Source organism: Ptiloglossa arizonensis, chromosome 4, assembly GCF_051014685.1.
Source record: "Ptiloglossa arizonensis isolate GNS036 chromosome 4, iyPtiAriz1_principal, whole genome shotgun sequence".
Taxonomy (NCBI): Eukaryota; Metazoa; Arthropoda; class Insecta; order Hymenoptera; family Colletidae; genus Ptiloglossa; species Ptiloglossa arizonensis.
Genome location: NC_135051.1, coordinates 25,803,271 through 25,817,733, shown reverse-complemented (window position 1 = coordinate 25,817,733; position 14,463 = coordinate 25,803,271). Strand labels below are relative to the sequence as shown.

At 30.2% G+C, this 14,463-nt stretch overlaps 5 protein-coding genes across 11 annotated transcripts; 3 read left to right on the top strand and 2 right to left on the bottom strand.

Moving 5' to 3' along the window:
* The first annotated feature begins 311 nt into the window (after positions 1-311).
* Positions 312-3,090, top strand: Sf3b2 (splicing factor 3B subunit 2). The gene is made up of 3 exons (XM_076308216.1): positions 312-511; positions 683-2,788; positions 2,852-3,090. The coding sequence occupies exons 1-3, from the start codon at positions 488-490 to the stop codon at positions 2,918-2,920; spliced, it is 2,199 nt and encodes a 732-aa protein (XP_076164331.1). The 5' UTR covers positions 312-487; the 3' UTR covers positions 2,921-3,090.
* A 48-nt stretch (positions 3,091-3,138) lies between these two features.
* On the bottom strand, positions 3,139-10,733 carry LOC143145141 (GPI ethanolamine phosphate transferase 1). Of its 6 annotated transcripts, none has more exons than XM_076308207.1 (12): positions 10,220-10,729; positions 9,950-10,032; positions 9,735-9,886; positions 9,325-9,521; positions 6,159-6,270; positions 5,853-6,073; positions 5,536-5,755; positions 5,150-5,435; positions 4,630-5,074; positions 4,231-4,564; positions 3,770-4,160; positions 3,139-3,643 (listed from the first exon to the last, which is right to left on the bottom strand). In XM_076308207.1, exons 1-12 carry the CDS (start codon positions 10,386-10,388, stop codon positions 3,224-3,226), a joined length of 3,030 nt encoding a protein of 1,009 aa, XP_076164322.1. In that variant the 5' UTR covers positions 10,389-10,729; the 3' UTR covers positions 3,139-3,223. The 6 variants fall into 6 exon arrangements, with proteins under 6 accessions (XP_076164322.1, XP_076164323.1, XP_076164325.1 ...); XM_076308209.1 differs by having other exon boundaries at positions 3,192-3,429; positions 10,220-10,733; XM_076308208.1 differs by lacking the exon at positions 9,950-10,032 and having other exon boundaries at positions 3,140-3,643; positions 10,220-10,378.
* On the top strand, positions 6,922-8,459 carry LOC143145146 (optic atrophy 3 protein homolog). The gene is made up of 3 exons (XM_076308217.1): positions 6,922-7,069; positions 7,284-7,479; positions 7,632-8,459. Exons 2-3 carry the CDS (start codon positions 7,338-7,340, stop codon positions 8,153-8,155), a joined length of 666 nt encoding a protein of 221 aa, XP_076164332.1. The 5' UTR covers positions 6,922-7,069; positions 7,284-7,337; the 3' UTR covers positions 8,156-8,459.
* Positions 8,396-9,290, bottom strand: LOC143145493 (uncharacterized; the record flags this gene model as incomplete). The annotated part of the gene is made up of 3 exons (XM_076308921.1): positions 8,396-8,692; positions 8,759-8,836; positions 8,960-9,290. Coding segments are annotated over 3 exons (486 nt in total), but the record flags the coding sequence as incomplete, so codon positions are not given.
* On the top strand, positions 10,174-14,446 carry Yata (N-terminal kinase-like protein yata). 2 transcript variants are annotated; one of them, XM_076308214.1, is made up of 12 exons: positions 10,174-10,803; positions 10,876-11,043; positions 11,123-11,251; positions 11,328-11,539; positions 11,863-11,953; positions 12,027-12,509; positions 12,585-12,806; positions 12,880-13,132; positions 13,230-13,400; positions 13,478-13,749; positions 13,820-13,928; positions 14,012-14,446. In XM_076308214.1, exons 1-12 carry the CDS (start codon positions 10,690-10,692, stop codon positions 14,161-14,163), a joined length of 2,376 nt encoding a protein of 791 aa, XP_076164329.1. In that variant the 5' UTR covers positions 10,174-10,689; the 3' UTR covers positions 14,164-14,446. The 2 variants fall into 2 exon arrangements, with proteins under 2 accessions (XP_076164329.1, XP_076164330.1); XM_076308215.1 differs by having other exon boundaries at positions 10,178-10,803; positions 10,897-11,043; positions 14,012-14,444.
* The last annotated feature ends 17 nt before the right edge of the window (positions 14,447-14,463 follow it).

Below are 14,463 nucleotides of genomic sequence, written 5' to 3'. Positions count from 1 at the left end.
AAAATAACAAATATGATGGTAACAATAATGGTAAATAACAAAACTGTAAACAATTAATCATTTATACCACAAGAATAACATTTATTTTAAACAATAATGAAAAATTAAATATCTATTTAACGGTTGATTAATGAGTTGAATTGTAACAAATAATATAAACTTTATTTTAGTTATTTGTTTTTAATAAGTAACTAAAATTCATAACTTTTTCTTGCCTGGCGAATTACAATATTTTCTGAATTATGCCTACAAAGTTTCCAATTTTTTTAATACTTTAGTTCATACTCTAGAATGTATATCTTCTATGTTTACTTCAATGCTCGTGGCAAAGGCAAAGTAGTGCATTATATATTTTGTCTAGTGCTTCATTTATGTGTATGTTTATGTGGATGAAATTACTTCTAATAAAAATTCATTCCAAGTTACAGACAAATAAAAATTTTAATATACTAAGTACTTTAGTATATGCGTAGAAAAATATAATACTATGGAGAATATGCCAGGAAGTGAGGTTAGTTTTGTTTTTATTTAACGATAGAAAATATGTTATTTACATAATAATTCTTATAATATTGAAGTAAATATAAATTTTTAATATATTTAGTTATATGTATTAATAGTTTTGTAAATTGTAACTATTTAATTACACATTATAACATTAATTTATTTATTCTAAACACAGAATCAACAAATGCCTCATCAGATGCCACCTATGATGAATATGCCACCAAATAGTAATCATGGAGTTCCAGGAATGGAACCTCCTAAAATGTTACCCAGTTTATTGAGTTTAAAAATAAGTCCACCAAGTGAATTACAAAATCAAAATTCATCAGATGATGGAACACGGGAAACAGATAATGATTCAATGAAATTACCAGCAGCTTTAGAACAAGCTCTAGCTTTTAAAACAGAAAGAGCTAAAGAAGTAGGAGCAGATCCTAATGACATAGTTTCCTTAGGAAAATCACCTAATCATGAAACTATAGGAGAAGATGTATCTCAATTAGATGATGTTATACTTGAACCTGAAACAACAGAGAAGATGGATGCAAAGACAACTAAAATCAAAAAGAAGAAGAAGAAAAAGAGGAAGAAGCACAATATGGGAAAAGAAACAGAAAATAAAAAAGATAATATAGAAAATGCAAAACCTAAAGATTTGCCAGAAATTGAGTATATTCAAGAAATTCCAAGTGTTAATGATTTGGAACCAATGTATCGTCAATTTGCTAGAATTTTTGAAGCATTTAAATTAACTGAACCTGAACCTAAACCTGCTGAAGCAGACAAAGGTGAACCAATAGGACAGTATCCACCAGTAACAAATCTACAAACAACTGGAACTGTACCTAGCAAAGTACCACCATTGGATGATTTTGATGATGATGGAAATCAACAGCAGCAACAGCAAGGAACTGGAGAAAATGGTGCTCCACGTCTTTCTAAGAGAAAATTAAAGAGGTTAACACGTTTAAGTGTTGCAGAATTAAAACAACTTGTAGGACGTCCCGATGTAGTGGAAATGCATGATGTTACTGCTAGAGATCCAAAACTTCTTGTACAACTGAAAGCCCATCGTAATACGGTACCTGTACCAAGGCATTGGTGTTTTAAAAGAAAATATCTACAGGGTAAACGTGGTATAGAAAAACCTCCATTTGATTTACCAGATTTTATAAAACGCACAGGTATTACAGAGATGAGAGCAAGTCTTCAAGAACGAGATGATACGCGCACATTGAAAGCTAAAATGCGGGAAAGAGCAAGACCCAAGCTTGGTAAAATAGATATTGACTATCAGAAATTGCATGATGCATTTTTCAAGTGGCAAACTAAACCTCGCATGACTATTCATGGTGATCTGTATTACGAAGGTAAAGAATTTGAAACACGTTTAAAGGAAAAAAAACCTGGAGAATTATCTGATGAACTGCGCACTGCCCTTGGTATGCCAGTTGGACCTAATTGTCACAAGGTACCACCACCATGGTTAATTGCTATGCAACGTTATGGACCACCGCCAAGTTATCCCAATTTAAAAATACCTGGTTTGAATGCACCAATCCCAGAAGGATGTGCATTTGGTTACCATGCTGGTGGATGGGGAAAACCTCCTGTAGATGAAACAGGAAGACCATTATATGGAGATGTATTTGGTATATCTCGTACACCAGGTGGAGATGCTATGGATGAAGAAATTGACAGAGGTATGTGGGGTGAACCTGAATCAGAATCTTCTGGAGATGAAGATGAAGACGAAGATGCGGAAGAAGGTGGAGAAGGCGAAGGAGAAGGAAAAGATGGAGATGGAGATGCAAGTGGTTTGGTTACACCTGGTGCAGAAGGCTTGATAACACCAAGTGGAATCACATCAATTCCTGCAGGATTGGAAACTCCAGAAACAATAGAACTAAGAAAGAAAAAAATTGAAAGTGAAATGGAAGGAGGAGATACGCCTGCTTTATACACAGTTTTGCAAGAACGACGAACAGAAGGACTTGGAGCAAGCATGATGGGTAGTACACACGTATATGATATGACAGGTGCAGCAGGAGGTCAAGCACCTCCATCTGTAATTGCTGCACGTCGTGGAGTAAGTGGAACAGCCTCTGATGGAAGAACAGAGAAAGACGGGGCGGTCGAGTTAGCATTAGATCCAAGCGAGTTGGATTTAGATTCTGAGGCAATGGCATCGAGGTATGAGGAAACTATGCGATCGCGGCAAGCTCATTTAAGAAGAGAAGATTTATCGGACATGCTTCAAGATCACGTACAACGACAAAAAGTGAGTACATTGTATATTTAATATGTTGATTAATAAATGCATTACATTAATTTACTTTTACAGAGTAAACGCAAACGTCAACAAGGTCAAGATTCGAAGACGTCTAAGAAATATAAGGAATTTAAATTTTAAATATAATAAACTGACCCATTACACAAATAAAAATGATTATTAAGCCAATATTACATACTTGAGATTTCTTGCATAATGGATCATTATCACCAAAATACCATATTATTTCAAATGTCGTAGTTTTAAAAATGTATTAAATTTTGTTTCATACCATCATGTATTATATTCGAAATATGTGTGTGTGTGTTTATATATATATATATATTTTTTTTTTTTTCATTCATGAAAAAGGTAATAGATGTTATTTACTCGTTTTATTAAAAATAACAAATTATTAGATTTCATGTATACATTTTGTATTTTTTATACAACATGTGTTTTTTCTAAAACCATGTGAGACTTAAATTTATTTGGAATAAATGTCATAAGAGGGTATGAAAGATAATACAATAACAATAAAAGACATGGAAGGGATATTATAATTGTAAATCTACTGATAGCACTACCAATGTCCAACCAACTTCCTTGAGGAGTAACACAATATATATGTGGTAATGATAAACAGTCTCCTAGTAAAAGTACAGCTAAGAAAATATTTGGAAATCCGTGAATATGACTTGCGCATCCAATTAATATTAAAGGTATGCTAATTTTTAGAAGTATCAATGAAAACATTAGGAATGGTGAAAATATTGTTACGAAATGTCGAGTCCAAGAAGGATCGAATGAACTAATACTTGCCATATTGCCAGTTCCAAAGAAACACAATAATGTATATAACATCTATAATTTATTGTTCAGGATGTACAAAAGTAATGATAACTTTAATAATTCCAATGAAATTATGATGATTCAAAAGTATATATACTAAATTGTAATATAAAAGCATGCTATTAAAAAAAAGGATACAAAGATTGTAGCTTTCAGTAATTCTTCCACTGTTAAAATATTTTTGGTCCTTTGATAACTTTGATTAGGAAGCACATTAGATTGTGGCCAGCAAGATAAATGTAGTGCAAGAAATATGAAGAAGAAAGGTTCATAAGATGTTGATAATAAAGTAAGTGGACAGAAAAAACCCAACATGACACCTTGCATTCTTTCCTTTAATTCTATGGAATAAGTGCAAATCTGTAATGGCGTTGTTAGTAAAATTGCCCATGACACCCAACTTCGACCATCTATAAATTCTAGGCATGTCAATCCTGTAATTATTAGTCGAAAAATGTCGACTGCTTTTCTGTACTTTGATTGGATTTGTAAAGCAACTATTATCGTTACAATACATATACTGAAAAATCTGAAAAACAAACATTTAAAATAAAACTTACTTTAAATAATATAACGATTTAGCATTGTTTTAAACTTACACGATATAAATTCGAGGATATGGTTCTACAACAGGTAATAATGGAAAAACAGCTAAAAATACAGCTGTCCAACAAAAATTCCGAGTTTTTTTTAATATCATGTTTTGAATTAAAGCTGTACATAATATTCCTACACTAAGAATAAATCTGTACGTTAATCCCATAAAAATTATTGCTAGTAACAAAATTATTCCTATAACCTTTACCCAAAGATGTTTATCATTTTGGAATCTTAATTTTATTGAGTACATAATTATACTTCGAATAGCAAACCAAAAAGAGATTGTAGCTAAAGATCCGTAACAGGGTAATCTCCAATTTCTGCAATCTGAAACTATTGTATTTGTATGAAGATTAAATATAATACTTTTTCAAACAATTGTAAATAAGATACTGTACCTTTATGCATAATGAATATAGTAATGAGTATGGATATAAATGTAATATCTGCTACTAATAAGGCATTGCGATTGATAATAAGTCGCTTAGCTCCAGCTATTTTAAAGAATAACAATATTATCCATCCTAGCCACATTATTGACAAATATATTAAAAACCGTAATCTTTGGTATTGTCGAAAATATGACAAAGATTCTTTGGCTAATTCAATTGTATCAACTATTTCAATTAATTTCTCTCTTAAGTTTTTTTCTCTAAGATATTTATCTAATATAGAAATTTTGTAATCCAATTCTATCTCTTTCCAATCTGAAAATCTATTGTTCTCACAATTCATTTCGCGATTTGCTTTTACTTGATATGTTAACTGTTTTAAATTATTTAACAAAGCATGATTTATGTATTTAAGATCAGTATCATTTAAATATTGCCATGGCAAAACACCCTAAATAAAATATGCACATGAATATTTAAGAAACTGACAAATATTCAATTATACCAATATTATGTTTGTACATACTTCACTATTGCTAGGAATAGGTGCACCAATTAAGGTTGATATCAGTGGAGTAATATCTACTTGTTCTACATCTTGACGAGAGCTAAATGCATTAATTCCTGCACCCCAAACAATTAATGGTGTTTCTGTTTCATCTGTAGAACCACTTCCATGTGATCCCCAATTAGTCATTCCATGATCAGCTGTGAAAATGTATGCAGTAGCATTATCCCCAAAAATATTTTCTGTCATTTGTACAACTTCTTCTATTTTATGATCAACATAATTCATGTTTTCGATGTATTCTCTGTATTTAAATTTAATTTCAAGCTAATAAAATTATAATTTTATTAAAAATATAAATCAATATTTATATTGCAAATCTCAATCAATAATTTTTCTAATACCTAGAATTGGGCTTTGCAGCATGTCCTGTAGTATCACAACCAAGGAGATGAAGGAAAAGTATAATACGCTTTACATTTTTTACTTTTTGAGCTTCTTCTTGAAGCCAATTCAGATATTTGTCAAACACCCATGAATCTAAGCGCCAAATTTGACCTTGCATTATATCAAAATCTTGCCATTCATGAGGATAGCTATCACCATATACATTTCCCTTTGTACCTATTTTTAAAAAATATTAGATAAAAATTAAATTCATTACATAAAATTTTATCTAAAATATTCTAATAGTTAGAATTAAACAACCTATTTATAATACCTTTTGTAAACATGGGTATAATATCAGAGCTTCCCCATGCCCATGAAAAGTGACTTTGATTGAAAATAGAGTCAAAATCAACAGGATTTTCTTTCCACCCTTTAAAAATAGCACTAGGATCTTCGTATAATCCTGCACAAATTGCAACAATGCCTGGTCTAGATTCTGTGGGCAATCGTGTATGAGATACACCCCAAACACCTTTATATGTCATCACATATCTATAATCAAAATTATATAATTACATTTGGTACAAAATTATAAATTTAAATATTTCTAAACAAGTTATTTTAATAAGTCAGTTACTTCAGAAATTTTGGTGGTGATTCGATGAAGGTCCTGAATCTCAAACCATCCGCCACAAACAAGACTAATCTTTTCGCTGGTGCATTTTCCAAAACTGGTACACTTGGCAATTCTTGTATAATAGGAGAATGGAAATTCACATCAAGTACACCCCACAACAATATTAAATGCATTGTAAAACCCCATATTATAAATGGATAATTAGTATTATTCATGCTATCGAATCGTTTATCAGACATTGTTTCACTCTATAAACATTATTTCAATAAAGATAATACTGCATAAAATCTTCAAGTATTTATTTTTCTTTTTCTAATCACTTAAACTGTTTCCAATCATGTAAATTATATGATTATCATAATATTCTGCTATTTAAATTGCTTATATTATTCTACATTCTATCTAAAGTTTTTACCTATTCAATCATTTTTTATTTATTTCTTAAATTTGTGGTTAAATTACTCAATGAAATGTGATTTTACGTATACTTGCACGAGTTTCATACATTAAAAGACAAAGCTTAAATGTATTGTCAGTTTAGTTTTAATGAAAGATAATACGTAACATGTTATATTAAACAATACAACTTTATTTAAATTAGTTTTGAATTTAAAAATTTAATACGAATCATAGGAATACCAATTACCTAGGCACTTTCTAACAAATCAAGACTTATCAATATGCACGAAGTTAGCTACTATTAGTTCATAGTTATATAGCTCATGCTTTACAAATTTTTTAAACATAAATTTGAATGATATTTACAAACACAACAGTTTTTTAATAGAATTGTGTATAAATACATCAGTTTTTTCTTAAATTACAGGAAATACAACATGAACAGTATATATTATGTGACTCTTCTGTCGTGACATTATGGCCGTCTGTTATAGTCTGAAGTAATTTCAAAGGTGAGGTAATGGTTTTAAATACAGCATAAAAATTAGTTTTTTCGCGATGAAATTCATCACAAATACAACCTCTTATATTAATATTGTATTCGTAATATTTCATATATAAATATGAGTTGAATGTAAAGCAAAAATAATTGATATATTTGTTTGAAAGTCGTCTGTAATTGTAGCATGTTTCATTACATTCCTTCATACACATTAAAATTTTTAGATTATACCCGGATAGAAATTGATTTTTAAACTATTGTAAAAATCAAGAAAGAAGATGGTAGTAGGTGTTTTTCCGGCCCTTAAATTGGGAGTGTTATTTGTGAAACAAATTAGTAAACCTTTAGCAAAGTTTCTGGTTAACCAAGCAAAAAATCATCCCGTATTTAAAACCTATTTTATTATACCTCCTGCTCAATGTAAGTAAAATAAATTGTTAAGTCAATGCATCTAAATAAATTTCAAATTCTATCATGATGTAACCATTAAACGTGTCATTGTTAATAATAACTATCAAAACATTGTTCATATCTTTTTAATTGTATCTTGTATTAAAATAACTTAATTACAGTTTATCATTGGGCTGAAGTAAAAGCTAAAATGTATATAATGAATCTTGGTAAGCCTACAAAAGTTGCAAAATTGAATGAAGCCATGGCAATAGAGTTAGGAGCAAATTTGATGGGCGAAGTTATCATATTTAGTGTTGCTGGTGGTTGCCTAATATTGGAATATAATCGCCAAGTAGCAAAAGAAATGAAAAAAGAAGAAGTACGTCTCGCACAGGTGCAAAAATTTATGAATGACATTGAGAACTTAAATACAATTACATCTCAACAAGAGGCTGAAATTCAATATCTACTAGAAGCTGTTAAAGCATTATCCAAAGATACAAAACATAAATTGCCTACCAACCCAATTACAACAGAAATAACTAAACAGAAAAAAGAACTTGAACCAGATGGAAAACTTGTTTCAAATGTAAATTTGAAAACAAATATAGAAACACATGATAGAGAAAATGTGAAACAATCACTGGTTCAACGTGCTATAATATACTACCAACAAGATGTCAGAGCAGATAGATTCAGTTAACTCAAATTTTATTATTTTATTAATGAACATAATAGTGTAGATATAATATCAATAATGTTAAAGGCAACAAATAACAAGTACATTTATAATACTGCAATGTACATAAAAAATATTTTCCACAGTACAATCAATGCAAGATTTTGTATATAATGAATGGCACATACACATGCAGTAATTTTTATACATTATTATTGTAGTTTTGACCTTCAAAAGGAGATATATAATTTTAGAAAAATTTATTTGTATATATAAATATTTTTAAGTTGTTATGTTTAATAACAATCCAAATACCTATTTATTTTGTTTATAACTCTGCCAGTTTACTTAAATGAATTTCAGTTGTATTATATATAAAAAGAATAATAATAATAATAATAATAATAATAATAATAATAATAAAACATGTTTTAATATTCATCAATGCATGTTTATAAAAAAATACTTTCGATTTATTCACCCATTAATTCAAATTTATTCCTTCTTTCAACATTTTCTGCAATGTGTGAATTCTTGATTCCAAATTTTCAAGGTCAAGTTCTATAACAAATATTTTTTAATCTTATAAATAAGAATACCACATTCTATACCGTTTGTGATACTAACTTGATTCCTTTGTTTTGTTATATGTTTTCATACTTTGACAAGGAGATCTGCGAATTCTAAGTGATTCCATTGAACTGCCTATAATTATTGATATTATAACAAATCCATTTTAATTTGAATAAGATAACTAATATTGTTCAAATAATTTTATGGTATTTCTTAAATTTCATTTTTAAAGAATATTCTAATATTTATGAATACCTGGTGATAAACTAGATCTAGAAGTTTTAACATGACTAGAAATTGAAGAAGATCGACTTCTGCTTTGTCTACCACTTGAATAATTTGATCGTATAGAAGAAGAATGTTTATAACGTTTTAATGCTGGACTACCATCTCCAGGTTTTCTAGCAGCAGATTCAGTAAGTTGTTGTACTTTTAATAACAGAGTTGCATTTTCAGCTTTAAGTCTCTGAATTTGTGTTCGACAAGACATACGTTCTTTAGCAACATTATTTTCTAATGATTTAACTGACTCTAATAAATGTCTTAAACCTTTTCCTAAATGTCCAAAAATATTTGAAACATTAATGAATAAAGAATTTGAAGTATTTGTCAATATGTACCTCCACTTGCAAGTCTCTGATTTTCTTGAACAAGTCTTTGATTTGCAGTTGTAAGTTGCTCAATACGTTTTTGCAGGTTTTTATTCACTCCAATAGATTGCAATTTTTCAATTTCAGCTTGTAATCTTCTAATGGTAGATTGTAATATTACTGGATCGGGTAACCCACAATATTCCAGTGGTAATGGATAGTGGATTCTTAAGGTCATTGTATTGGCAAATATTTAATTTTTTTCAAAAAAGTTTTATTTATACAGGTTTTATGAATATTTCTGTATTCAATGTATTTATTTACTTTTTTTTATGTATATATTAAAGAAATATTATTTACAAATATTATAAAAAATATTTTTTCATTTATGAAAGATTTTGTATACAAAGATTTTATAAAATCTATTAATTTATACTTACCGATCAAATTCCACTGTGTATGTTAATATAAGGTATCGACGATTATTTGTTGTATTACTCAAACTTGAACATGAATTACGTTCAAATCTGCGTGCACGCAGCAATTCTAAATCTTCAAATGTGAGGAGATCCAAAGTAATAGATTCGCTTGTCTGCAATTAACTTTCTTTTAAACTTTGTTTATTTTATTTAAAAACTCAAGTTATAAATTGTACTTTTAACAATCCAGACTGCAGCATAGCCATAAACACATCAAAATGCTTATAATTTCCCGTTTTGTGAGTCAAATTTTCAATATCTTAAAAAGTTAGCAAATCATTAATAACTCAACTAAACGTAGAATATTTTCAATAAATAAAATTGTCAAAATAAAATGAAAACGTTAAAGAATTACATTAAAAATTGAACAGACGATTAGAAATTATTGATATAACCTTAAAATAATATACACTCATTACGATGAATAAAAAAATTAAAAAACGAACATGCAGCATCATAAGAGGACTGCCAATTCTCGCCGGTATATTTATCGGTAACTGTCAGCTCTAAATTACGCTGGCATTCTTTAAAAGCAGTGACTTTTATCTTCACAACGTATTCTTTACCACTTTTAAAAGTGTAATTTGTCACCAAAGACGGGCCAACTTCATTCATACTTAAAAGCCAACATTAAGGCAACGACGAGGAGTTGATTACTAGACGCGAAAAGGTCTTAAGTAAACCAGTGAAAACAATTCTCTGAATCAGAAATAGAATAAAACAACTTAATTAGTGCACTTGTTGAAATTTCACACCGATTTATGCATTGCCAAGCAAGTTCAACGCAAACACAATTGTTGCGAAATAGTGGCGTGGTTGAAGATAGGTTGATGCGTAGCTGTCAATGACATCACGATGTGGTATTAGTCGAAGAATGAGCCTGATTTTTTCTGTGATAAGTAGTTAAATTGCAAAAATGTGGTCCTTTTTTTCGAGAGATCCTACCAAAGATTTTCCATATGAAATTGGTGAACCAATTCTTGGGTTAGACGACAAGAGTGTCTGGACATTGCACAGAGCTAAAAAAAAGGTATCATAACCTGATGCGGTAAAAAAGTAAATGATATTTCTCAGCTCTGGATATTTGTTCAAATTTTTTTAGCTGTACAATATTTTCATACAGGGTTCTACAGGAGGTGAAGATGTTTCAGTGTTTGTCTTTGAATTTAAGAATGGCAATGAACATCTTTTAGACATTGTTCGTTCAGCAGTGAAAAGATTAAAAACACTTAGGCATCCAAGCATACTTGCATATCTTGACAGTCTTGAGGTATAATTATAGTATGTCGCAAATAATTAGATTGGTAATAGATACCAGTAGAAATTTTTTATATTTTTTATAATTTCAGACTGATAAAATGGTTTATTTAGCAACTGAACGAGTAGAGCCTCTCCATAATCAATTGACAAGAAAATCTAACACTAATAAAGAATCCAAAAAGGAGTTATATTTTTCGTGGGGAATATTTCAAATTACGGTGTGTAATAAAGCAAAGAAAATAATATTGCATTTTGTGAAACATATATTGTAATATATGAAATACATTTTAACAGAGAGCATTAAACTTTTTAAATAACGATGGCAATCTAAGACATAACAACGTCAATTTATGGACAGTATTTGTAAATGAAGAAAGTGGAGAATGGAAACTTGGAGGAGTTGAATATATGACAGCGGTAGATGCTGTTTATAATACATTACCAACAACATTCCAAGCATATCATCCTCTAGATGCCAAGGAAAATGTTAAGCCAGCTACTAAATGGTAAAACAGATTTTCAATAGAAAAGAAAGAATTGCATGTATCTGCCTAGGTCTAATCATTACTTTATATGTAAAGTACAACATTCTTATCAGGAAATATGTTATTAAAAATTAAATTTTAAGAGATAAATAACTGTATCATTTTTATTCATAGCTACAATTTATTTAACATATAAAGCATTGAAAACATAAATTCTCTTACCTGGTAAATAGCAAAAGATAGTTATCTTATTTGCAAAGTTACATTACCATACCAGCTTTTCTATATGTAAACATTTAGGTTTATTGTTAACGCTATGAAACTGATGAATAAATAAAAAACAGCTCAGTTGACATGTGGGGACTTGGATGCCTCATCTGGGAAACGTATAATGGTCCACTAAGTTCAAGTATGCAACTTAAAACTGTTGACAAAGTATGTTTTTTTGTTACTTTTAAGAGTAATATTATATTTAAATTGAACTGTAAATCCAAGTCTCTTTTTTCAGATTCCAAAACAATTACAAGTAGTATATCGAGAATTGACTAGTGGGAATGCCGAAGGAAGACCAAATCCTGCTGATGTGATAGCACGTTGCCGTAGTAATGGAGGATTTTTCAAAAACGAACTTGTAGATGCACTTCTATTCTTAGAAGAAATTCAAATGAAAGAAAGAGGAGAAAAGGGTCGATTTTTCTCACAACTGGCTGGTCAGTTAGAATCATTTCCAGAGGGTGTTGGCAGATATAAAATTTTACCACAATTATTGGCTGCCTTTGAATTCGGCGATGCTGGCAGTGCAGTATTACCTCCTCTCTTACAGCTTGGGCGCCAATTACCCGACGCTGAATATCAGCGAAGAGTTGTACCATGTGTAGTGAAATTATTTGCATCAAATGATAGAGCAACAAGGTTACGATTATTACAACAACTGGATCGATTTGTTGATCATTTGCAACCAGCAACGGTTAATGAAGCTATCTTTCCACAGGTTATTGCATTGACTACTTTCTTTTGTTTCATAAAAAAAGCAAAGTTTATACGTTTTTATCATTATTCATTACAGGTAGCCAGAGGTTTTTTAGACACAAACCCGGCAATTAGAGAACAAACAATAAAATCCGTTGTACATTTAGCACCCAAATTAGATTATGATAATCTTAATGTGGAAACATTAAGGTATTTTGCTAAACTTCAATCGAAAGATGAACACGGCGGTATACGTACTAATACTACAGTTTGTTTAGGAAAAATTGCTCAACATCTTCATCCTCAAGTCAGACAAAAAGTACTTTGAATTTGATATATAATTTACAAAATAACGCATAATAAATTAAGCTCCAAATAACATGTAATTTTAGGTATTAATTGGAGCATTTATTCGAGGTACACGGGATGTATTTCCACCAGCTAGAACGGCGAGTATCTTAGCATTAGCTGCAACGCAGCAATACTTTTTGCTGCAGGAAGTTGCGAATCGTATTTTACCAGCTTTATGTCCACTTACTACAGATATAGACAAAGGAGTAAGAGATAATGCATTTCGAACTATAAGAGGATTTCTATCGAAGCTTGAAAGGGTATCAGAAGATCCCGGACTTCGTGAATCTATGGGTACTTGTATACCATTCAAAATTGTTAAATATAAATGATATATTCCATAAATATAAAATTATTAACATATAATTAAATTTAAACGATTTCATTTCAGAGGCAGATGTAAACACAGCAACACCAAGTCTTAGTAACGCAGCAGCAACATGGGCAGGTTGGGCTGTAACAGCAGTTACTGCCAAATTTTATCGCAGTCAGTCAGATACATCTAAATCTTCAAATCCTCATAATGCATCAAGAATTTTACTAAATAAACCTGCTTCTCTCGGTATTTATATATTAATATATTTTTCCATTTTATCTAATATTAGATGTTTTTATTTTTGATATGTAATTGAATTACAGAACAAGCTAGCAGTTCCCAAAGTAGTGCTAGTACAACTGCTACGACAAGTAGTGCTGCGAGTATAACGTCGTTGGATCACGATCACGAACATGATCTACAGAATACTACAAACACAAACCCAGATTGCGATTGGGATTGTTGGGATGCTGATAATTGGGGTGACATGGAACAACAATCTTCTACTACCACACTCCTTGGGACAAGCAATGTTCCACCATCTCCACATTCTTCAAAAGACAATGATCAATGGACAAGTTTGGAAGAAGAACCGGTTTATATTCATTATTATTTAAAATGTGATCTTTTTTTTTAAAGAAATAAACTTCGAATACTACTTTCAGGAGGAAGAAGCAGCACAAAGTATAGAAGATAAAACTGAATCTTCAGAAGTAGGTTGGGAGGACTCAGAATTTCAACCACTAGATGATTTTCAACCATTAGAACAATCAGGTACATTTACATTGTCAAAATAAAAGTTATATAATATATAATGATATTTATTTAATTATTCGAAATTCTTTGTTTATTACAAGGAAATAATGAAACTACCACAGCACTTTGTGGAAATAATAAATTGGAAGAAGCTAGAAGGAAACGCGAAGAACGCAAATTAGCAAGACAAAGAGAAATGGAAGCGAAGAGAGCAGTGAAATTACGAAGCAATACTGCTGCTAAAAAACTATAATTTAAATGCCATAATTCAAGATTTCCGTTCATGTATTTAATAAAAAAATTTAATCGTAGATTAAAATATGATTGATGCAAAATCAATATTTTTTCTATTCATTGCAGATTTGGTATTGATCAAAAATCGATTTTAAATAGTTTTTCCAGCATCATTTATTATATTATACATTCGTAGAAAATATTATACATGTATTCAGTAAAATATAATTACATACTATTATTTTCACAACCTGCATAATCCACAGCATACTGTTTCCTTTGTAATACATGTTTAAGAAAATATACATACTTTGAGAAG